This window comes from Rhinolophus sinicus, linkage group LG01, assembly GCF_036562045.2.
Source record: "Rhinolophus sinicus isolate RSC01 linkage group LG01, ASM3656204v1, whole genome shotgun sequence".
In the NCBI taxonomy this organism is placed as follows: Eukaryota; Metazoa; Chordata; class Mammalia; order Chiroptera; family Rhinolophidae; genus Rhinolophus; species Rhinolophus sinicus.
The window spans coordinates 21121377-21147546 of NC_133751.1; the positions used below are offsets into that span (position 1 = coordinate 21121377).

The 26170-nt window shown below is 34.4% G+C and overlaps 1 protein-coding gene across 2 annotated transcripts in view; it reads left to right on the forward strand.

Moving 5' to 3' along the window:
* Nucleotides 1-26170, forward strand: part of TMPRSS15 (transmembrane serine protease 15) — a 111857-nt gene that overhangs the window by 38788 nt on the left and 46899 nt on the right. For both annotated transcript variants that reach the window (XM_074326540.1, XM_074326546.1), the window contains 8 exons: nt 1696-1836; nt 2515-2664; nt 10948-11053; nt 11342-11492; nt 13682-13817; nt 20263-20352; nt 22506-22631; nt 24584-24724. In XM_074326540.1, coding sequence (XP_074182641.1) covers nt 1696-1836; nt 2515-2664; nt 10948-11053; nt 11342-11492; nt 13682-13817; nt 20263-20352; nt 22506-22631; nt 24584-24724 — 1041 coding nt within the window. The remainder of the gene's footprint in view (nt 1-1695; nt 1837-2514; nt 2665-10947; nt 11054-11341; nt 11493-13681; nt 13818-20262; nt 20353-22505; nt 22632-24583; nt 24725-26170) is intronic.

A 26170-nucleotide genomic window follows, 5' to 3' on the forward strand; every position in this document is an offset into this window, starting at 1 on the left:
TGGATCTGCAGTTCTGAGACTCTGTCTAGACAAGGAGACTTTAAGAATCTGATAAAAGTTTACAAAGTCTCTACAGACACAAACATTCTACAGCATTTCCAGAAGTTTGCGAGTATCTCTGAAGCATGGTAATGGATCTCAGAACATAAACCCTGGACTATCTAGACCAGTGCAATAACATCAGAAAATGTGGGGACCCAACACAGTACAACCATCAAGGGTGCCACTGAACCAGTAGTCACATTCAGCTCCAAACAGAAGCCATTGTCCAAAACAAAGTGCATTGCTATGGAAAAGAAAGCAAGAAAAAGGGAGGTAGTAATTTTGAAACAAAGTTTCTAGAATATTCACATTGTTTTAGTAACTAGACACTAGGGGAGGACAAAGATTTTCAATATGAGAATTATTTGGGTTACGCAGTTATAGATGCTGGTGGGAGGAGTCTAAATAACCAACGTAGTTCTTACTGAGAAAATATTGGAAGAATGACATGCAGCATTTTGAGGAAAAGAGAAAGATGTGAATCAATGCTTGTTCATGGTGCTCTTCCTTTTAGATTTTATTGAAATTTCATTAATGTATCACTTTTTTTTGCTTACTTTTATATAATAAGCACAGTATTTTCAATAGTTCATAAAAGGATCTTTCTTTAAAGCTCAGTAAATAACAGTAATGCTCTTGGTCTGCAACCAGCAAATGTGGCACTTGTCATAAATCTAAACCTGATGCCCAGTTCAGATTATCAAACTAAAATGCTAAACCATTGTTTCTTACCCCTTTTATCATTATCACTCCCACTAAGGCACGTTTTTATACCTTTTTACCCAACTGCTGCCCCATGAAATTTTAATATTTTAGATATTCTGTGTATCTGTGTATGTATTATATGCATAGCTGAGCTTTGTACATTTAAATCTAAGATTTTTCCCCCAGAATGCCAATTTTCACCCCTTTAGAGGCAATATCATCCCATTTTAGAATGTACGTGCTAAGTTATAAATTTTTAGAAAATTAAATTTCACATAAGAATCATCATGTGAGTACTTTTTATATCCCAGGCACTATGCTAACCCTTGAGAATCAAAACTCTGGACAGATGGTCCTAATGTAGCTTATAGTCAAGATACAGAAAGAATAAAATCAATATATAAAATAGAAACAATATAATCAACATAAATCAATATTAAAGAATCAATATAAACTGGGGGAAAATCCTTAATTCACTAAGTATTATTTTGATCCTATAGTTATGCAGATACAGAACCAAAGAAATACTCTTGTTTCTATTATTGTGACTGAGTTTAACCCCTGTTGGCATAGCATAGTAAATACCTGATAGAGCCAAACTAACTTTTAGTTTTATAACTACTTAACTTGCATGTTCCTTAGAGGAATTTCTTCAGTAAAGGAATGCATATTGTTTAATATGTGTATATACTGTATGTAGCTAATAATTAAAAATATAGTTTTTTCAAGCCAGAAATATGTATAATAATGTGATATTCCAATGTTTAGGAGAAGTCATTTCAATTAAAATAAATTAATCATGGAACTAATGCTTTTAGTTAACTGAGTGGTGTCAGATAGATTGGTAGATCAATCATAGATCAACAGATAGATGGATGGATGAATCAATTAATAAATGGGTGAATAGATAGATATGTACATATAATAGTCATTCATTCTCTTCTGTAGCTTCTCTCTCAGAGACGAATCCTGGCACAATTAGGATTTTTTCCAATCAAGTTACTGCCACCTTTTTTATAGAAACTGATGAAAATGATTATATTGGCTTTCATGCAACATACACTGCATTTAACCCCAGAGAACTTAATAGTAAGTATTGCTTATTCTTTAACCTTAGAATGTTCAGAGGCTTTAATATTATCATGAAATGTTAAATGTAGCAAAACCTAAAATTTTAGAAAAAGATCATAATCTGTTTTATTATTCAAGTTCTTTAATGAATATCTCTTATATATACCTCTCTCTACTTAATACTTGGAAAGAAATGAGAAAATAGTTTATGTTCTTTAAAATAAATAACCAATTTGAAGAAAATTATGAATCAATATAATAATTAAATTTTTACATACTGCAAGTAGTCAAAGTAAATTTTTTATATTAGCATAAAACTAATTCTGTGAATGTTCCACATTAATTTGATTTTAACCAGAGTATTGAAGTTAGTAATAGAGAGAAAGCAAAATATGAGGCAGAGAGAATTTTTGTAGTAAATCAGTGGAAGTAAAATGTAAAAATTAACGACCAAGAAGCTTGACTTTGCTAAAGTTTTAATGGGATATAAGAAAGATATTACTTTAACACAATTGGCAACAAAAAGCTGTTGTTTTAATACTAAATGGAATGAAACAGTTAAGATAAATCAAAAAGAAAGATTTTGTGCATATCACTTAATTGTAAACTCTATAAGATTAGATTATTTTCAATGCAATCTATTACAAGTCACGTGGACTAAATTTGAAGTGTTTTCTATTTTTTTTTAATTCACAGATTATGATAAAATTACCTGTAATTTTGAAGATGGCTTTTGTTTCTGGGTCCAGGATCTAAATGATGATAATGAATGGGAAAGGATTCAGGGAAACACATTTCCCCCTCTTACTGGACCAGATTTTGACCACACTTTTGGCAATGTTTCAGGTAATTCATATTTAATTCATAAGCCAAAAAGAAAGTGATGTGTGTTGTTTGTCACTTTAAAGTGAGCAGTATTAAATGCAAGACAGTCTTTTCAGGGTTTTTTTGTTTTAAATCATGGACTAATAAACACGTTTAAATGCAAGTGATGCTTAAATAGGCAAGGAAGAGTGATTGTTTCAAAATATATATATTCTTAATGCTATATATGCACAAGATTTTGAAAAGTACATAGAGGTTGTTAGAGACAGAGACCTGGGTGTCACCCTAGATTTGGCACTTATTAATTAACTAAGTGGACTTGTGTGAGGTAATAAACTTTTCTGAACTTTGGTCTACTTTGCCTTAATTTTACTTTCTGATGTTCATTGTTAGTGTATAGAAATATAATTCATTTGTTATATTGATCATGTAGATCAATATAAAGCATCGTATAGACTTGCTGAACTTGTTCTTAACTCTAATAGCTTTTCAGAATTCCTTAGAATTTTCAATAGACAAGATGATGCCATCCTGAAACAAAGGTAGGTTTACTTCTGACAAGATGTGTTAGTCCTTTCATGCTGACATAATAGAATATCACAGATAGGTGGGCTTAAACAACAAAGATTTATTTTTTACAGTTCTGAAGTTTGGAAGTCTGAGGTCAGGGTGCCAGCATGGTCAGGTTCTGGTGAGAACCCTCCTTCTGGTTCACAGAGAACTTCTTATTCTTACTGTATCTCACATGGAGGGGTGGAGGGGGAAGAGAGAGAGAGAGACAGAAAGGGAGAAAAGGAAGAAAGGAAGGCAGGAAGGAGGGAGGGAGGGAGGGAGGGAGGGAGGGAGGGAGGGAGAAGGAGAGAGAGAGAGAGAGAGAGAGAGAGAGAGAGAGAGAGAGAGAGAAAATAAGAAAGGTACCGCTCTCCTTGACTCTTCCTATAAAGTCACTAATCCCACCATTAGGGCTCCACTCTTTGACCTAATTACCTCCCAAAGGCCCCATCTCCAAACACCACCATGTTGGGGATTAGGATTTCAACATATAAATTTGGGAAGGACACAACCATTCAGTCCATAGCAGAAGGACGATAGAAGAGCTGATTCTGAAGCATGGCCCTAAAAGAAGGGTTGTGATTTATAACTACATTTTTCATGTGAATGGGATATTAAAATTAGATTTCTAGTGGGAACATTAACATGAAATCATAGGGAATTATTAGGAGATAAGGAACTCATAGTAGAAAGGCCACCCATGAAAATCTTGGAAGTATGTATTCATAATACCAAATATAATTACTGAAAGTTACAAATCTAGAAGTATGTAATCTCACAAAGGAAAATTACAAAAAAAAAGAATAGAAATTTGTGCATTTAGATAATTGTCTTAGACAAAATCCATTCTATATATGACTTGTTTGTAGGTTACTGGTGATACTATGATTCAATTCAAACAGTACATATGAAATTCTTCCTTTAATTAGGCACAGTTCTAGGCATTGAGGACACAGATCACATATCACCACTTCTAAGACATCTGTCCAGAACCTCCAAATTAAAATGTTTCCTTTCCATTAATCATTATAATCCCCTCTCTTGTTTTCCTTATCACATGGCATTTATTTGCTTTCTTATTTGTTTCTTGTCATCACAGTGTTCTTTTCAGGAACAAGAACTTGGCTTGCTATCTTTGAATTCTTAGTTCATTTTCAGTGCCTGAATCTAATTGATACAGATGTAAAATTATTTTTGAATGTATCAAGGAATATCTACAATTTTGACTCAATAAGGCATTTCTGAATGAGCGAAGTATTGACTGAATAAAATTGCTTATGACCAAAATAATCTAAGCACATGTGCATTGCAATTTATTACTAATGGCCACTTCTTTTATAAAGAGCAATGTTCTCATTTCTATAACCTGAAAAGTAAATGGGTGATTTAATGTCAACTGTGAATCACATCTAATAAGAGGACGTTAAAGAGTTAATTTTTTCCTTCAGGGTAGAAATGTATTTGACTAATCCATAGTCTTTAAACAATGGTGCCCTTTAAAGAACAAAACATGGTTCATGACAGTGCTTCAACATGATCAAAATATTTCTTAACAAAAAGTGACTACTTTAAATCTATTTCCATATTCATCACTAAAAGCTCCCTTCAAGTTATTCTTTTACTCCCTTATTCAAACAGCATATTTTTGAGCCCTGGGCCCTATTGAAGGCACTCAAAATATATCTGTGAACCAAACAAACCAGACTTTCTGCTCTCATGGAGCACATATTCTAACAAAAGAAAAACAGAAAATAAACAATATGCATGACAAGTAATTACATTTTGGGGGTATATTGAATGGGAATGAGTACTCTGGGAAAATGCGGAGCTTGGTAAAGGCACTGGGGAAGGCAGGTGTTGAGGTGTAAATGAAAATTAAAATAGGGTGATCGGTTTAGGGCTCATTGAACATATGACATTTGAATCAAAACTTGAAGGAACTGAAGGAATTAGAAGCATGGATTATTCCAGACAGAGGGAATAAGCAGAGCAAAGACTCTAAAGGGAGCATGCCAGACCTGTTTGAAGAAAAACCAGGAGGGGGCAGCCAGTTGGCCCAGTGGTTGGAGCACAGTGCACGTAACACCAAGGTCTCCAGTTCGATTCCCACATGGGCCAGTGAGCTGCACCCTCCACAACTAGATTGAAAACAACGACTTGACGTGGATTTGATGGGTCCTGGAAAAACAGACTGTGCTCCAGTATTCCCCAATTAAAAAAAAAAAAAAATGTATACTCTACATTGGAAAAAAAGAAGAAAGTAAAACCAGGAGGACACAGCATGGCTAGAATAACTAGAGCCAGTAGGGTCCAGAAAATAATGGGTCTTCTATGGTTTTGGCCTTTTTTTTTTTTTTTTTTCCTCAGTGAAATGAGTAGCTGTGGAAGGTTCTTGAGCATAGGAGTGATAGGATTCACGCCGACTGGTAGAATAGTTTGTGAAAGAGCAAGAGCGTTATCACAGAGACCAGTGGAAGGCTGTTGCCTAACCCAGAGAAGAGATCATTGGACTGTCAGATCAGTGGGAGCACATCTGGTGGGAAGAAGGTCAGATTCTGCATATAATCTGAAAGTTAACAGGATCCTGCTACGTTAGTTACCAATGTGAAATTATGGGCAAATAAATAGACTGCATAAATGGCCAATCCCATTAAACTAAACGTGGCTACTTTGAAACTTAAGACATTCATAATCCCATACATAATTTATCTCCTTTCAATAAGTTATTTCTCAGGGCCTGATCCTCCATAGATAAATTTGTAACCTTCACAGCTGAAGTGATAATCGCCCCGACGCTCTAAAGAAGGCTGGTCTAAAACAGTCACATAATTTGACCACTTTTTTCCTTTACTATTAAAAAAAAAGAAAGAAAAAGTCTCTACCACACTTGGACAAGAGTAGTTAGAGGAAAGTGCAGAAAGCGTTTATAGCTATTCACAATGACAGATACCTTTTATGTAGGTGAAATCTTTGATGTTCAAATGATCATTTTTCTGCTTTAATGTCATCAGAATGAGAGATAATTTCCCTGATATTTGAAGAATATAAGTACATTACAGGAGAGAGGTGGTTGCAGCTTGCCAACAGATTAAATAATTAAAGAAATAAGATGAAACTGACCAAAGTGAAACAGGTTGAAATGTCAGGTAGAGGTTTTAAATAGTTGGGTCAGAAATGGAGTCTCAGGAGAAAGTCAGGTAGCGGGAGTTATTATATTTAAAGTGAGACAAGTCAGAGCTGTTCAGAGCCCACCAGAGGCAGCAGTGTAATGAGAATGGATGACAGGGCTTAATAGGTCTTCTCCAACTCTCCTACCATTGATTTCATAATCTACCAGTCGTTTCCCCCCGGGGGCATTTTTCTCCCAACCTGCTTTTTTTATGTCAGAGCATCCTACCTCTAAAATGAACGAGAATTGAATCTCGCCTGCTGTTCCTCTTATCCATGCAGGGTTTTTCGTTCTCTTTTAAATGACAGGAAAGTCTAAATGAAACACCTAAACTGTGAATTAACATTGCTTTGGGGAAGAACATCTAAGCCCCTTTTTGAGTTCTTCTGAAATACTCTCTCCTGGTGGGACACCTGCTCCTAAATCTGCACCGTCAAGGTTCAGAGTCTCCCTGTTTCTCTTAGAAGCAAAGGGAATTGGTGGAGATGGCAGCACTGATTTGGGCAGCATCTTGGGGTGCTCGAAGTGGCCCATTTGTTCAGAACATTCAGGGAAAATGAGGTTAGTAACGGGAAATCTTCACAAGTATAGAGGTCACAAAAAGGCTAGACCAAAGAGAGTGTTTCTTTGTTGGCCTTTCTCCATGAAATCATCGTTCTTTCTAATGCTTGGAGGTTAGCGTAGTGTAGTAGTAAAGATCATTAAAATAGAAGATCTTAGCTAGGTTTAGATCCCAGCTCTGCCATTTAATCAAGTTACTGTCCCCCTCTGTGCCTCAGCTCCCTCATTTGAGAAGTGTGGTGGATGATAACGGAACCTGATTTTAGAGGCATGTTAGGAACATTAAGTTGTTATGTTTTTAAAAAATAGAAAAGTGCCTGGCATATGAAAAGTGCTATATAAATTTTGTTATTATAATAGTTTTATTTGCATGCCATAAGTATTCAATAGACACAAATTGGCTGGGGTCCTGTTCTAAGTAGTATGCTGGGGAAGAAAATAGTTATATTGCTCAATTTTCAAAACTACATTGTCTTTTAGGTATCTGTGTTTCGTTTAGCATATAAACTTTTTATACAATAAGTATAATTCTGGTGTTTTCAAAATAATTGTCTTTATTTCATATGTTTCCTGTGATGTTGAGTTTTAGAAAATAATATTACTTTCTAATATTGATAGAACCTGAATTTGGATTATTCTCCAACCTAAAACTCTCAATATTTATCTACTGGTCCATTGATTTTACATATGGACTCACAACTTACGAAGCAATTTATATCACTCTATTTTCTTCTTCAGAGTGATCTCCACATTTCCAGACAGTTCTACTGTGTCTCCAGTTGTGCTGTCTCTATATCATCATCAACAGATATCCAGCACCTTTTCACTTCGATTGGGATGCTAGGGGGTGGGGTGGGGTGGGGTAGATTCAGTTCGTGGAGAAATAAGCAGAAAAGAGAGATATCATAGAAGGAAGTTGTAAGAAAAAGTGACTCAAGAAAGAAGTTCACTGCGTGCTTAATTTAACAAAATGTATTCAATTTTCTGGGTTTTAAGCTGACTCTGAGGTTAATTCCAAGAGCTCTCAAAGACATTTCAAGAAAGTTGAAGGATTTTAAAATAAATTGTCATTTGACCATGTATATGCCCATATGGTTATGGAAAACATTTGTTTAATCATTACTTTTGTGTAGTACCTTAACAAATTTAAAAATGAAAAAACAATCAAATTAGTGTAGCATGAACATATATAGTGCAACAGGAAACAACATTCAGCTAATCCATATAGAGAATTCAAAAGTGTACCAAGTGTCTTTCTTTTCCCTAAAGTTATAGCAAGTTTAAAAAGTCATCCATGGACATAAATATAATGCAGAACACAACTTTTAAGTGACATCAGAGAAATATACTTGCAACTGAGAATTCGAAAGAAGGAGTTGTCACACCTGATTGGGAAGACCAACAGAGGTCTTCTCAAAGGAGATGGCAATTTGACTTAAATGACCTCAAAAAATTAGTAGGATTTGACAGGTACAATTGGAAGAGAAAGAGGAATGATAGAAAAATGGGGGGTGGGGAAGTTATAAAAATTTCTGGGTGTTGAAAAATTAAAATAATTTAATTTTATAGAAGTGCTACATATAAATAAATGAAATATAAAAACTATGGCTAGACAATGATATTGAATTCATAGTACAGAAAACTCCAATATTGGAGTAAATTTGTACTTGGTTTAGTAGGAACAAAACAGATGGTAAATGATGTTGAATAAGGGACCAATTAGATTGCACAGAGAAAAGCATTACTAAGCAGTGATGTAAGTGATGAAAAGTTCTCATGGGGTGTTAGAGAACTAGAACAATGACATAAATAGTAACCATGATGGTCTGACTTAAGTCAGAGTCCCAAATATTATAAAGTGCCTACTCCTCCACCTAATGAGTGAGATAAGAGTATAGAAATACCCTGTAGACTTCTGGTTTGCATACTCAGAGTGGAACCAACTATAACGAACCCAGGAGGCAAAGTTAGAAACAACAGGTGCACAATAACTTACTCTTAAAAAAGAGTTTTTTAATCATGTTGAAATGGAATGGGCTACCTCAAAATGCAATGACTTCTGGGGCTTAAACAGAGGTTGACCTGGATTAAACAGAGTTTGAGTGACCCCTATAGACAAAGTATGATAGATGAAATTTAATGACAATTGGATAACTGAACTAAGTAAATTTTTTTGTAAATTACTATTCTCTACTTTTAATAATTTGTTTAATTTTCTAACTTTTTAACTAAAGAATGTAGCTGGTATCACAGAAATATTAATTATTATTTTACTAGGTTCCAAAACATGTGATTCTATATATTTACTATATTGTATTTTTAAAATTTATTTATGCAAAATTTATAAGGTACTACAGTCCACATAATTATATTTTATCTGGACAATGGTACAAAGCTCATAGCATCATGATCTCTTCATCACACTAAAAACCCCTAATATATTATCGCTTAATGAGTAAACAATAGATTGGCAATATTTCAAATTACAACAAATTGACTATGAACATGGCCAAACGTAAATAAGAGCATGATGTGTGCTTATGTTACATAATTGCAGCTAACTAGAAATATTTCTGAATAAGCTAGCTATTTTAGTAGTTATTTGTGGCATTCAATGTTTTTTAAATTATTTCTCCCCAACTATAATCTAAGAAACTAAAAGTAAAATCAATTCAAAAGGGATTTGGAGTTGGGTATTTAGAGAGTGAATTCTAGAATATCTCCTTTGTATCTATGCTATTTTTTTTTAGTAACTTGAATAATTAAGCACTATGTAGCTAAAATAAGTATGCATGAAATACTACAGCATTATATAAAAGTAATGTGTGACTATAAAAAGTTAAACATACATTCTTTTCTATTTTGCAATCTAAATCCAAATAATGTGCATGTATTATATTTATAAAGATATTTGACCATGGCTTCACCCTGATAACATGCTCATTTATTCTGAATATATTTTGCCTTATTGATATAAATATGCTTTGATATATCTATTGGCAGTTCTTGTTCTTACTCTGCATGTTATAAATGAAGAAATTTCAACTTGATGCACAGCATTGCCTATAAAAATTCTGTTGGAAAGCACAAGAGAGAAAATGTTTGATTTCAAATAAACACTAAATTTTAGCATTTTATAAAGAATTACACTCCAATAAAATTAGATTTATCTAATATTTCACTTGCTTTAGATCATATTTTGTTATGATTCTTATTTTCTATCATAACCTATAAACTGAAAACTAAGAATTAAAAACAAATTTAAATTCCCCTAAGACAATGTTCAAGATGTTCTCACTCCAGTAACCCTTTGCACACTTCAAATGACTCAAGTCATTGGTTGGGATAATGAATTCCAGACCAGAGAAAACTTTATTCAGTAGCTTGAACTATTTAGACAGCTTTTATGTGGAATTGCGTGCTACCTGCTCCTCTTTGATCTGATTAGTTATCATTCAAAGGAATATGGAAGATGAAACCATCATAAAATTAGGAAACTTCTTATTTAGAGAAATGCAGTATAATCAATAGCATAGAAAAACTGATGGTCTTTGAAACTCTTAACTTTGCTTTCCAATCTGTATTTAAATTCTTGCATATATCGTTAGTTATCCCACCAGTATATCTAAATACCCTCAGGGACTGATTGTCTCTAAAGAGCAAATTAATCAAAATATCCAATAAATGGGAATTAAAGTGGTATTTGGACATGATAATATGATGAAACAATTATGTGAACTCATTAGTAAGTCAGGGTTTTATATATTCCTAAGTAGGGCTCCAGTTCAAGGTTCATGTTTTATAAACTGAGAGGTCCAGAGTTGAGAAGTGATTTTCCTAAATAACAATGTTATTCCAGAGATGGTGCCTTCTAGGTCTCAGTCTAGTGCCCTTTTCATGCTATCTAAATATATTTTCTTATATTTTCATCTTAAAGTTGTTCTTTACTGCTTTTGAATATCTCATATAATGAAAATGCTAATATTTAAGTGAAGTAAAAACTGGTTTGTCATTTTTTACAGGATTTTACATTTCCACCCCAACGGGACCAGGCGGGAGACGAGAAAGAGTAAAACTTTCAAGTCTTCCTTTAGACCCGACTTTGGAACCAGTGTGCCTTAGTTTCTGGTATGTTGTAGACGCATGATAACTACCATACTATTTAATGAGTAACATTGCCTGTCTCATGCTGCCAGCTTCAGGTTTTACTAAGATGTCATCCCAAGTTTCAATGAATTTGCCATTATTTTTCCAATTGATAAAGAAGTAAAATGCTCCCACCCCTCCTCTAGCAACTTCTTCACCCAAAGGAAAAGAGGGTATTTCAATGACAGTAAAGGATTTAGAAGAACCTGAAAATGCATTTATCCAAATGTTGTAGGAATCCAATCATCTTTTTTCTTGTTTCCAAAATAGGTACCACATGTATGGTGAAAATGTCTATAAATTAAGCATTAATATCAGCAATGACCAAAACATAGAGAAGATAATTTTCCAAAAAGAAGGAAATTATGGAAGAAATTGGAATTATGGACAAATAACAATAAATGAAACAGTAGAATTTAAGGTTGGCAAAATACTTTGTGTTTTACAACCATATATTTGTATTCTAAAAATGGTGACATAATTATAGTTAAGGGTGATATGGTAAAAAAATTAATTTAATTTCTGAATATAGCCAAATCACTTTATCTACTGTCCTAATCTGCCTTCGTCTCTCTCTCTCTCTCTCTCTCTCTCTCTCTCTCTCTCTCTTTTAAAATCTTTGAGTGCCTCTATTTTTTATTTATTCATTGACTTATTAAAAAAACACTTATTGCAGGTGCCCAGTTAGCTCAGTTGGTTGGAGCGTGGTACTGGTAGCACCAAGGTTGCTGGTTCGACCCCCACATGGGCCACTGTGAGCTGTGCTCTTCTTAAAAAAAAAAAAAGAAAAGAAAGAAAGAAAGAAAAGAAAAGGCCACTTATTGAGGAACAATTTACTTCAGGAAGTCACTACTTATAATGAGCCATAGAATCCATAAAAACCTTGCAGGATGTTTCAGCTTTCTTCAGCAACTTTCTAGCACAAGCTACCCATGTCTTCCTATGCCCCTATTTAACTAGGACTTCCAACGTTTCACAAATACCACCTACATCAGCCCTGTACTTTCCTAGGGAATATCCTTTCCTCTTAGAACACCCGCGCCTACCAGTATCTGTCCACCCTGTCCCACTCTGACTTAACCTGCATATATTTCCTTTGGAAACAAATTTTATCAGCTGCATCATTGGGAAGTCTCTGATCATTTATTTCACAGTAGGGTGAATTAATTTTTTAGATAACAGCTTATTGTGTTCTCTTCCTAAGGGTGTTTGCAATTAAAACAGAATAATAGAGGCAAATAGTTTGACCAAATTAATGATGTTTTAACTGGTATCTTCAGACAAGAGTATAACTTTCAGAAGATGTATATTTGGATAGACTTTGTCATCAGCGAAAGCTTCAGTTCTTTCCCAGGACTTGGTATAATGCACGCAATAATCAACAACCCTCATCTGTATTTCTCCCATCTTTCTTTTTTTTTCTTCCTTCTGATTCTGTCCTTCAATTCTGTGCAGTTTTTTCTCCATCTTTCTTTGTTTTCCGATAATTCAAGGAAGGGTAAAGGAAATGGAACCTCAAGGGAGCAGAGAGATAGCAGAAGCAGGTAAGTATGTATTGCAGTGACCAAATATGGCTCAACTCTAAACATTTCTTTTTTTTTTTAAGTCATGAAACTAGAGCAACTTTTTCAAAGTTAGCTCATCACGCAGAGTGAGAGCATCAAGTTCTAATATTTTCACCTTGGCATTGCCACTTGGTTAGGAAATCTTGAACAAATCATATTAGTTTCTTTGAAAATCAGCTTGCACAAACACGAAAGGGAAAAAATAATCCTCATTTGGAATAGTGCCTGGCATGAACCAGATGGAATGAATGAACAAATGAGTGAATGGATGACTGTATAATAATGTTGGAAAAATGAAATGACATAACGTATAACAGGTGCCTAGCAAAGCAATTAGCATATAGCAGACAGTCAGTTTCTGTCTTTTCTCTCATACACAGGAGAGGATTCAGAAAAGTCCAGCTAAAAATACCCACTATCCTTAAGAACCTAATATATTTCATATGACCACCGGACTTTTCTCTCTAGTCTGAGTCTGTGTCCTCTGGGCATCACCCTCACACAGTATCTCACACCAGCTTCCTTGGTGAATTACAACCAGAACTAGCTAGCCCTGACTAATCATATTGCAGTCAAATTTTCTCTTGTCTCCTCCTCCAATTTAAATAATTTAATCAGTGGATCATCTCTTCAGGGTTTATATGCTCTAAGAAGGCAAACAGCAACTTGCATTTCTGATATTGTCAGGGAAGAATCTGAGAGAAGTTTGCTCTCCCCTGTCAGATGATGTTGAAGCATAACAGAATTCAATGAAGTATGACAGTATCAAGGGAGGGAGAGAGGAAGAGAGAAAGAAACTGTGAAAATATTGCCTCAGAAGAAAGACATTAGTGAAAATTTAGACTAATATGAAAACAGAATAAGGGAGTTGGGCTCAGCAGACAGATCTTGAAAATCATGCTCCATCAGTATTTCCCTCTGCAGTAAGTTTCCTTGGATATTTGGAGATGGCAGTACTGATTGTCCAGAGAATATTGGGCAACAAGAAGAATCAAGTCAGGGAACATTAGAGTGGAATCATTTCATATGTCTCTCTGAATTACAGGTTATTTTTACTGCTTTTAAAAACCAGTTCCTGAGTGATATAGCATTGGATGACATTAGCCTAACATATGGGATTTGCAATGTAAGTCTTTATCCAGAACCGACTTTGGTCCCAACTCCTCCGCCAGAACTTCCTAGTAAGTAACTTTAACATTAATTTTCCCTAATTAAGTCATGAATCTTTTCCAGTAGGTCTTCCTTTGCCTATTATTTTTTTTCTTTTTTTTATCTTGGCCTAATACTATTTTTTCACTGGAAATCAATATTAAAATATAAGTAAAATGGAAGCTAGCAGAATGTTACATGTTATACATAAACTCATAATGAAAATCACTCAGTACTTTGTTATGCATCATACTTATGATCATTTTAGTACATTTTCACTTTTGAAAATAATCAAGGAGCTGATTTCCATTTTGTTTTCACTAGAATACAGGCTAATTCTGTATTGATCATGTAGCATGGCCTTTTGGAAAGAAGCCTTAAGATTCTCACAGCTTTCTTAAGGAGTGATGCGAAGATCTCAAGAGGAATTCGGTTAAGCCTGAAACCCACCAAACCCATTTCCAAAATAATTTAATAATAATGATTGGGCCTGAACTCTGAATATACAGACCTAGCTCACACGAAAGATTTATGTCCTAAATGGAGACTCTGTAAGGTGTTGCTTGCAGTATGCTCCTTTCACGGAGCCACAAGGGTGTTGCAGCTGAGCAGTGACCAGGCTTTCTGGTGTCCTATGGGATTTCTAACTCAAAAGAATAAAATGGAGCCCGTGTCTGTGCCCTTGCGTAAAATTGGAAACGTGACATTTCAAAGTCAAAGGGGACATTGCCATTCGTCTTATCGATGTCAAAAGAGGTAATCACTTCGTATCACTTTCAGAATATCAGATTTAATACAAAAAACAACAACAAACAAACAAAAAACATAATGATAAATGATACCAAACACCTATTGTCCCTGTATTGGGATGTTTTCACTGCATTGTAGTTTTAATTCAAAAACATTCTTTTTGTCTTTGGATTATGGTGGTTGAAAGCTGACCTGGCTCTACAGCTTTGCTTGTGTGTCAAATCTCAGAGATGTTTCGTTCTGTCATGGATCTGAGCCTACAAACACAACACTTTTTCGAGTTCTCATTTCCTTCCAAACACACTTGAAACTCTTCCCATATTCACATCAGCAAATCAATTTGGTGAACCTTTCCAAATCTGATTTTACTCCCAAAACTATATATCCTCCTGTTTTCCAATTTTTAAGCTAAAAAATAAAAAAGCAGGCTTTTCAGATGAGTGGTTTTAGCAACCCCAAAGCTCTGAAGATAAATCACTGGTGTTTGAGAACATACAACAAATACGCTGCTGTTAAGATAAGGGCAGTAATTACATTGTCACACCTGTCCCGTGATACCATATTGAAAGTGCATTTACATCCCATCAAAACACTAGTTTATAATTACCAGCTTGTGTGTTAACATGTTTAGAACCTTGTAGGGGTTATACATAAATTCCTCAATATTTCAAACATTCACTCAAAGTTTATAAAATCTAGTACCTATGTACAAAGCACTGCAAAAGAAATGTAAGATGTAGCAGTAACTATTAATACATGGAAAAAGAAATATAACTCATATAAATAAATATTAAAAGCAATACATACTTGTGTGACCTTAAATGTAGTAAATTAGAGAAGTAAGTGACAGAGGACTTCGGATAAAAGAGTGTGAAGTGGAGAAGGCTTTAAGGAAGCATTAGATTAAGAGACAGAATGACAATCATAAAATTAAAACAAAAGCAGGAAAGTACCATGCATTCTCATGTAATAATATTGGCCACAAACTTGTGGCAAGAATTGAGTTTCTTGACACTAAACTCTGGATCTCATTCACCTTTGCTTCACAAGTGTCTGTCTGGTTCTTAATATCACGTAAATAGATGATGAATAAATATTATTAGATGTGAACTAAGAGCCAATCTCTCCCTCCCCTCCCCTCCCCTCCCCTCCCCTCCCCTCATTTTGCCAAACAAAAGTTTTATACAAGAACTAAAGCTTGGAAATAATGGTGGGGATGGGGTTGGAGAAAATATCAACATGAACACAATAATTTGGCTTTGTGGCATTGTTTAAAAATAATTGTCTCACTTTATGTTGTAGGTGCCCCAAACCCTACTGTCTATCATATAAAATGTTTTCATGCAAAAACAAAAAAGAAATTATAATTATTAAAATCACTGTTGGTTTGATAAACAATTTCTATGGATACCAAATATTAGCAAGATCTTGCTATTTTGATATTTAAAACAACAGACTTTCTTTGTAATCCTTTATGCCAGCATGTTCTTCTATTCATCAACAAGTGGTCAAGAAGAAAAATTTTCTAGATGAAAGTAACAGTTCCATAGACTCAGTATTTTAAAAAGAGCAAATTCTCATTATGTAAAATGGAAAATTTAAGATAATTTTTGTACATAATGTCATACATATGAAATTTTAAATAGGATTTCCCATATTAAAATTTTACCAATCTAGTCCATACAGTTCTAATATCTATTCCATTCAAAAAGAGAGAAAAATAATACCTCAATATCAAGGGAGCATGATATCCTTGCGTATTTTAATAATAGGGAAATTATGATGGTAGGATAACCCATCTGATTTTAAAATACAAACTTCAGAATTTGCCCAGAGTATTTTTGTTCCAGTTTCAAAATGATTCACTTCAGGGCAATATTTAGCACAGCAGAAAATGTTAATTACCGTCAAATGCAGTGTGAACAATTTCATTCTAATGCCATTTGCAACTGGTTCAGTGAAATTCTTATTTGTGCAGAGCTTTCCTGGTTCCAGATCACTGATTTGTTTAAGCAGCAATAAAAGAAAACCATGGCTGACTGGCTAATAGCCTTTCTTTAGATCTTCTAGAGCATTTAAATAAGAAAATAATCCCAGACAAGTAATTGACTAGAAAAAATCGGTTTCCTCCCTTGTTTCTAGGGATCCACATTGCACATAGTTTGGGGAAATTAAGTTCAGTTTTCAAAACTGAGCACAAAATTTTCATGGGAGATTTTATATTACCACCTAAGTTTCTAAAATGTTTTCTGTAATCTTGTGCAACTATGTATTACTATGATAATGAAAAATAATTGTTGATTTTAAAATTAGCCACTTTTCACATGTTTAAACATCACTGTGAGGTATTATTTGTCAAGCTACATCTATTATCGGCATGAGTACCAATCAAAAACCTTTTTACTGTATCCTTATTTCTTGTTTTACCAAATATATCTTTAATTTGAACCCTCCTATTGTAGATGAAAGCTGGGCTCTCCTTTTCACCACATACTACCTCCACGTTGACACATATCTCATGGACGTCAGAGGCTTAAGCATGGATTAAAAATGACATGCCTCAAGAAATCTATCTAGCTCTGATAACCACTTTGCAAAATACTGCATATTATTTACATAATGTATGTAGGGAAAATCCCTACTGGCATAGTAAGAAATTCATCAGAATACAAATCTTTGAGAGAACAGCTCCAAGAAAAAGAAAAATGAAAGTTTAACAACTGTAAATGAATAGAGTTTCCTGTACCGGACAGGCTATTTGACTCGTGTTCTGTGTGTGGGTGGGGAGGCGAAGGTTTATCTAATAACACAGCATGACTGTGATATCCAAAATTACATTTCATGAGAGTTTGGCTCCTCTATTAAGAAGCACATGTTACATTTCCACTATAGCAACACCACCATTAAAATAGATTGTGTCATCAGATTTAGAATGGCTGAAAGTGATTTTGTCAATTCCTTACAGTCATTTAAATACAGAGATAAACTGATATTTCTTATCAGGCCAAAGATCAGAGCTATCTCATGGTCAATTATTTGATATAGAATTATATATGAAATGCAGCACTTCTTAAGTATTTTAAAGGAATAAATTTCTAAGACGTCTATTTAATGCAGAAATGCTAAGTAAACTGCCTGTCTTGACAGGCTTAACAGTTACACTTGACAACATTTAAGGTCTGGTTTTGTATTTATTAAAATCCTGCCTTCTCATTTACGTATACTATAACGTACTATTAAGTATTCCATTATGTGAAAATGTAATATATTCTCCAAAATATATACTATATTACTATATATTATATATTACCATATTAGGAGAATCAGATTTTGAAATTTTCCTATTCCTTGAAGAGAAAATCAGAATGATGGTTAAACATCAACAACAAACAAAACCAACAAACAAAATACCTCTGGCCACACTGGCCAAGGCTAAACTTGTGAAATCAGAAAAGTTGGTTTTCCCTTGTCTTCAGTCTGCACAATTATTTTTGTCCCTGCAGTTACAAAAATAATTGTCCCTGCAGTTTTGTCCCTTTCCCTTCACAATTAGTTTCATTGAGGATTGAAGGTACCATTTCATGGCACTTAGAATTATTAAAATTAAATGACTTGTATGTATGCGAGAGTTGAGGAGTTGTAGTAGATTCTTCTACAGAAATCTTTGCAAGACAAATAGTAACAAAATCAAAGAGAGTATTAGCTTCAGAGGAAGAGCTGCTATGGGATCATACAATTCTCTCAGCCTTTCTCTCACCCTTCCCAGTGGAGAACCTGCCCTTATTCCCTATTGTCAGTCTTCCTTTGGTTCAAATATCTTCTTCAGGACCCTGTGTACAGATAGTGCTTTCTTCCTTCTACATCTATCCCTCCTTGACCTTATTTGTTAGTGTTTTCGTTTATGTTCCCTTCTGCCCTCCTTCTCTTTGTCCATACCCATCAAGAATATGTCATATAGCCACCAAGTGCTACTTATTGAGACTCATTCTAACGCTGCCTGTGGCTTGGACTAGATGGTAGAAATGATTCCGAGTTTCATCAACCCAACAGGAGACAGTAACATGCTGTGGGATGAGTTTGACACTGAGTTGGAGTTTTGTCTTCGACACTAAGTGAATGTGTACAGCATTAGCAAGTAACTGAATACCTCTAATGCTCAAATTGTCTGTTTAAAATAGACATAATAATAGTAATTACCTAATCCATAAATATGCATTGAAAACCAATGCTCAGCGTGCCAGGTAATGTGTAGGCACTTTTCACAAATTATGTCTGTATTTTATAGGCTTAAAACCCTGAAAATCTCTAATATATATACTATATCTATTTTATAAATGAGAAAACCAAGTCTCAAAAAGACAGGTAACAAATTCAGAGAAAAAATTTTAATCTACCAGCTCTAACAACCTTCCTTTTATACACGATAATTTTCCCCAGACGAGACAATGTATATGGAAACACTACGCAAAAGATAAGGTTATTGTAAGAGGTTTTCTTATTCTTGCTAAGCTCATCTGGGTCCAGACCAGCCTGACCCAGGAGGGCGTATAAGGTAGACCAGGCCCTAGCACTCTGCAGAGTAGGATAAGTTACTATCAAGGAACTGCAACTGCCTCTCTGTCCCATCAGATACATCATGAACCCAAATCTAAGAGGTTTATCACGTACAAATTTGGAAGATGCACATGACGTTCAAAGGATCTGTATAAATAAGGCAGGCGATACATAAAAGAGGGATCGAAGGAAAGCATCTGACTGACGACATTGCTGTTGGTGTAGAGACATTTAATTATCACTCCTATAATCTGATTTCTATCTTATTGGCATTCCAGTATCATATGTTTGTTAATAATAGGAAATATACATACTTATCCCAGTGTTCTTCAGATTAGGTTACTTTTATTCTTTTGACCTTAAATATAACCCGATAATAAAAATAAGATAGAATTGGGATACTAAAAGTAGTTTATGAATTTTTACATTACTTTCGAATTTTCTTCTAATAAGTAAGAAGATATAAAGTATGTTAAGAATTTCATAAACTTAATGTACCTTGTTAAAGCATCATACTTTTAACTGGAAGTCCTGTGCTCTATTTTTCTAATGAATTGCATTAAGCTCAGGTCCAACTGACTCCTGGACAGCGTTGGCTAACAGATCACTCTGCGGCAATTATTAAGCAAGTGGAGTTTCAGCTTATCTCCCTTTCCTGACAGTCAAATGCCTCATTATACGGGATGGTAAAGTTTCCCCTCTGCCAAAAAAAAGTAGAAAAAAGAAAGGGGAAAAAAAAAAGGCAAGAAATGGCAAGATTAGTGATTTACTAGCTCATCTCATAAGAGAGTGGCAGATACAAGATTTGTTCTATTATAAAGAATCATTTTCTTTTTTACTGCAAGTTGATACCTTACTCATGCAGCCTATTTGTAAAAGGTGTGCAGCAAAAAGGTTTTCCTTGACCAAATAATTTTGGAAAATGATGCACACTATTATACCCTCTTGGAGATTCACAAAGAACATAGGAATATTTAACGTTTTGAGATGTTGTTCAATAAAGAGACCTATTTTTCCCTTACTTAAGTTGCAAGGTTTTCTCATACACATACTTTAAAATATATCTGTCAAAACCAGTATTTCAAGAAACGTATTTGGTATTTTCTAGCAAACAGTATTGTCTCGGAAATAAACATTATGTTACTAATGATTTTTCATTGCTTTCCATTTCAGCGGACTGTGGAGGACCTTTTGAACTGTGGGAACCAAATACAACTTTCACTTCTATGAATTTTCCGAACAGCTACCCTAACCAGGCTTTCTGTGAGTTATTTCTTTTCCAGGCCATGAGAAATAATTGTATATATCAAAGTTTCCCCTTGACATAGCAAAATAGTTTACAAATTCGCCATGTGTGGATATACCTACATTTATGAGACTACTTAATATAATGATAACAGCAAAAATAACAAGAACAAATTACTAATATTTTTAGCATTATTTCAGGCCAGGCACTGTGTTAGTGATTAATATACACTATTTCAGTCAATTCTCACAATAACCCTTCATAGCTGGTGCTATTATTATAATTCTCAAATTCAAAAGTTGAATAAAACCAGTAAGTGAAAGAGCTAGCCTTACTTGAGATAACACTCTCTTAATCACTCTCCTTAATTATACATATAAGGCCTATAGTGTATATAACAAGTTTGCTATTCCATAAAATGAAGTCAGGGAAAAGTTTAACCAGCAAAGAGCCTATTGTGACAGCTACACCTTTTGTAAATATAGAGTCAATAAAGCAGCTAGAGTAATGTGATTAGAGTCCTAGTGTAAAAGATAAAATAATAAGAGGATCACTAAAAAATATCTAAGTCTAGTGAGAAGATGAGTTAGCTAAAACTGTGCAAAGCCTGTCTCTAAGTCATTATTACTAAATGGAGAAGTTCGTTAGAGCTGCCTAGATACTGTGTTAAAGATGCAGCTTCCCGGCCCATCCTACAAAGATTCCACTCCGGCAGGTCTGAGAAACAGATATGTTCTTCCTGCAGCCACACCTGATTAGCACCATGGATCTAAATGGGGGATTCTACCAGTGAAAGAAAGGCACTAATGACAATAAAAAATGTGCTGTTAGAAAATGCCAACTTTTCTTGCTTCCAATGATCAAGAGATAAGTATCACTTTCATAGAATAGTAGAGTCACTATTATGGGGAGATATCTGATTCAAGAAAAATAAACAGCCATTAATCAAATTTGACTTGTTTGGGAAATCAGAGATTATCATCTCTACTTCATATTGAAGAACACATCTTTTAAACATATCACTTGTACAAAGGAATGATCTAAAAAATCTGAAAATCAGTGGAACATTGAAACAACAATTTAGAGAAATGTATTACATGTATTGATTTATTCAACAAATATACATTGAGCATTTTACTTGTTAGCTACTGAAATAAGTAAAGAAGAAACACACATTGTTCAGTCTAGATGAAGTTTCAAGCATTACAAAATGCCCACAGTGCTGTTATAATAAGGACAAAGGCAGAATGCTGTGGAGGGACATGAGTTCAGATGTTAGGAGACGTAACTTTTTCTGGAATCCCCAAGCAAAATTAAATAATGATAACAAATGAAGTTCAGGTGTGAAGGGATTTCACATTATATTAAGTAAGCAGTTTGGATTTTATTCTGAGAACAATGGAGACTTCAAACGGTTTCCATAAAAATAGTGATAAAATCAAGCTTGCATTTTAGATGAATCCATCTGGCTGTAGGATCAGAGATAGAGGGGAAGGGAGGTGAGCCATCAGCATCACCAATTAGGAGATGAAAAATAACAGTGACTTAAACTCATAGAGTAGCAGTGGAGACTCAGAAGTAAATGGGATCAAGGGATATAGGAGGTAGTATTGGCAAGCCTGGGTGATTGGATGTGGTAGGAGAGAGGAGGTCAAGGAGATGTGGAGATTTCTGGTGTAGAACACCTGTGAGTGGATGATTAGTGGTGCCATTCACTGAATAATAAAAAGAGAAATGAGTTTTGGAAGGATGTAATTCTGTATTCTCCTTATTACATGTTGACTTTGAGATACAAACATCCATACACAGTAAATAATTGGTTAAATTTATCTACTTTTCCAAAAAAATGTGCAGGAAATAAAGACTTGGAAGTCATTACTACGTCAATGAAATGATTTTCCTTAAGAGTAAATGAGAACCCCCATACAGAATAAGGAAAGGGCCTAGAATAGAATCTAAAGACTAAATTGTTTAAGGAATCAATAAAGAACAAGGAGTGTTTATTGATACTAAGGCTAGTAATTTTGTTTTGTTTCAAAATGAACTACCAATTTTAAAATGAGTATGAAAAAAATCTTTGAAAATGATTTGAAATTCCCAAGAGAGTGAAGCTTTTAAAAGAAATAAAAAGTGTATTCTAAACTAAGTATTGTTCTTTACTACTTTTAAGGTGTTTGGAATTTAAATGCACAAAATGGAAAAAATATACAACTTCATTTTCAAGAATTTGACTTAGAAAATATTGCAGATGTAGTGGAAATCAGAGATGGTGGTGGAGATGATTCCTTGCTCTTAGGTAAGTCTGCAGTTTAAATATTGTGAAGGCTGTATGGCTCAAGACATTGGACTGAGGGAGAGAGCATTTCTCAATAAATGTAATCACTTTCTTACAACTAGCAAAATGAAAATTCAACAGTAGAGTAGCATGCTGTATTTTACGTAGAGCTTTTAATGTGGAGGCTGTTTGCAATGATAATGGAATAATATTCTTCTTGAGCATTCTTGGCAAACCAGGATTAATATTTTTGAGTTCGCAGTTCCTGCTAGCTGGCATTCATTCACTACAATAAGCATTATACCTTGAAGACTAAGAGCTAAGGACAACCATGATGCAATTTTCTATGCATCATGTGAACATCAGATATCCACAGCTATGAAATCAAGTTTGATTTCATTTCAAACCAACAAAACAAATGTGTTTGTTATGCAAAATTTTTACATATGTTTTAGTTTACATTTACTATTACTTTGATTGTCTGTGTCTCTAGTACTAGCTGCTTCTAATAAGTACCTGAGATTGATTCAAAAATTGATCAAAGTCGAGGATTTTCCCTACAATTTATTTTGTATCAATCATTAATTTTTAATAAAGATGAGTAAAATGTACTATTCTTGAGGAAATTATTGTACCTAGATCATAAAATACATGTTAACTTAATAAAAATCTATCAGTCAAGTATAATTGCCATGTCTTATGTAACTACTACCAATTTTCAAGAAAGACCTATCTCTTGAGAAGTCATACATTAAATCATAAAAATGAGTAAAATATGAATTAGGATGCATGAAACAACACCCTTTACAAGTAAAAGTGTTTTATCTAACTATGCTTTGGACTCGCATTAACCATCTCCTATAAAATATGGCCCAATACAATCAGGGTACAATCACATGAACACTGCAACCAATGGCTGAACACTGCACAGGAACTTTCTACAGCAATGAAGGGGCAGAGTGGTGGAGAGGGTTCCCCAGCTAGTCTGTTATGTGGATTTCTTCAGCAAATTCACAAAGTTCTAAAACACAAGCTTCCTGGAAGAGGATTTTGAGAAGCCCACACAGGACAAATAAACAATGAAAGAATCAGTGGGCCAGGAGGTTAGGGTGAGAAAGAACTGAGGAACTTCAAATTTAACTTTCTTCTATACAGTTATAAAGACATTTTGGGTAGTTCTCCCATTTTTCAGGTTACACTGTTCTTCTAATAAAAACTTCAGTGTTCTCATGATCTAAGAGAAATCATTTTTTATCATTTCACCTTTTATGATTTACATCAATCATTAAAAAGTCAGTAAGAATTCCAAAAGGATCTCAGAATTGTAGTTTTCAAATTTATGGGCAAGAAGTTCTTTTGAAACAGAATTGCTTGAAGAGATACCAAAATATAAATTATTTAGTAATATGAACATATTTTTGATTAGCTTAAGCCTTTATTGTTTAGTAAGAAGTATTTTATTGCTTATAAAACCCCAAAGCCGAGGGACTAGTGCAAAAAATTTTGAAAACCACCATTTAAGTTTACATTATCTGTCTCTAATTAATCCATCCTTCAGATTAGGTTAATGATTCAACTCACAAAAAACACCAAATAAATTTGGAAAAGGAAAACTATAATTTCCATTGTCTTATAAAGGTCTTTAAAAGCAGGCAAATACTCATTTTTCTGGGATAACATGAACTTCGAATAGTAGACGCGCTAAGCCAGAAAATGTTATGAGTAATTCATCACTAAATTATAGAGCTGCAGAAACCTCAAGTAATATTGGAAACAATCAATCAAGAAGTGACTTTCCAAGAAGCAGTGTCCAAAATGTAAAAGAATATACACATTTATTTACATGTGTCTGCTTTTTGAGCAAGCCATGCTCATGTTGGGTATCTCTAGAAGATGGAACTGAGAAAAAGAGTGTATTTCCTTCTAGATTCAAAGGATCATCTCACCGATTATCTTGTTTTCTTTTGGAGCAGCTGTGTATACAGGGCCTGGTCCAGTAAAGGACTTGTTCTCAACCTCCAACAGAATGACTGTGCTTTTTATCACTAATGATGTGTTGACAAAAGGGGGATTTAAAGCCAACTTCACTACTGGCTATCACTTGGGGTTTCCAGGTAAGGGCATTTGGGATTAAATGTTGCATTGTAACTTTTGGAGCAAAACATAAAGTCATATTAGGACTCCAAGGCCTAAATACAATTTCAGTGTTTACATTCCAAAACACTCATTTTTCCTCATCTTAACAAAGATTTCCTTCCTTTATATTTGTTTAACCACTACCTGAATTTGTTCAAAGCAGGAAACCACACTGTTTCTCAGCAGATCTATTTGCACTTCTCTGCTGAATAAAGAGTTGTGGATTTTATTCACTGAAAATGGCCATTTTAAACATTACAAATAGGATTGTTGGCACTGTGAGGAAGGAGAACGGTCTGTCACGTTCCCTTTGCCAAGAGCATTTTCAGAGAACAGCAGGGAGACAGGCAAGTGAGCTGTTTGAATGCCAACAACATCCAATTAAAATATTAACATCATTAACTTCTCAGAGACAAGCAGTGTAAAGCCACTGCCATGAAGGATGAAGGAATTTGATGCTGATTTTTGCTAGTATGCACAACCTTCTTAACCTATATTTTTAATTATATCCATAACATAATCAGCGGGGTGAAGGGGGGAGTATTGCTTGTCTTTTCATCATGAATGTATCTATATCTTTATATTCATATATGATATAACTCTTTGTAGTCAACCATCTGCAGATAGTACTTTATTACCCGCTGCTCCCCTTGGACTATGATTTTCCTTATGCTATTGACCACAAGTCTGTTTCTTTCTAGGTGCAAATATGTCAGGAATACAATATACAGGTTACTTCCTCCATCTATCTTTCCCTTCCATAGGAGACTGTGGTCAGTCTGTCCTTAACTAGAATGTCTAGGAAAGAGGTAGGGTTGGAGCTTCAATCCTCTTCTGGTCTATTTTCTAATCCCAGATCCATCTGTGCAAATATCTGTTCCTCCAGTTACAATTGGCCTAGACTTTTGACTCTATCACAGAAAGTTGTACTCTTTCAGTTTTACAGCAAATATGGAAGATGACTTGTATCTTGTCAACCCTTTGGCCCTGAATAGAAGCTATAACAATTGTGAGAGTCTGTAATAGGTATGCAAGAAAAACAAAAAACCACAATTTGAAAATAATAGGCATTTCCAAAGAAAAAGAACCAATCAAAACTAACAATGAAAGGTAGAATAGGGAAAAATATATATACCAGGGTGCCAAAAAAAATGTATACACATGACTTGTATTCATCTTTTGTTATCAGTATATATTGAGTATCACAATTTTAATACATGTTTGTTTGTTTGTTTTTAAATGTGTATACATTTTTTGGCACCTTCTGTATGTAATTACTGGATCTGATGAAAGTGACCTAAGTATCATGAAGTCTGACAGTTTGCTGTAAAAAAAATTAATGAACAGGAATCAATGTTATAACGTTTCCTGTTTAAATTTTTAAATTTCAAGAGGAAAAAAAAATTTGCAAGATTTTTAAGCAG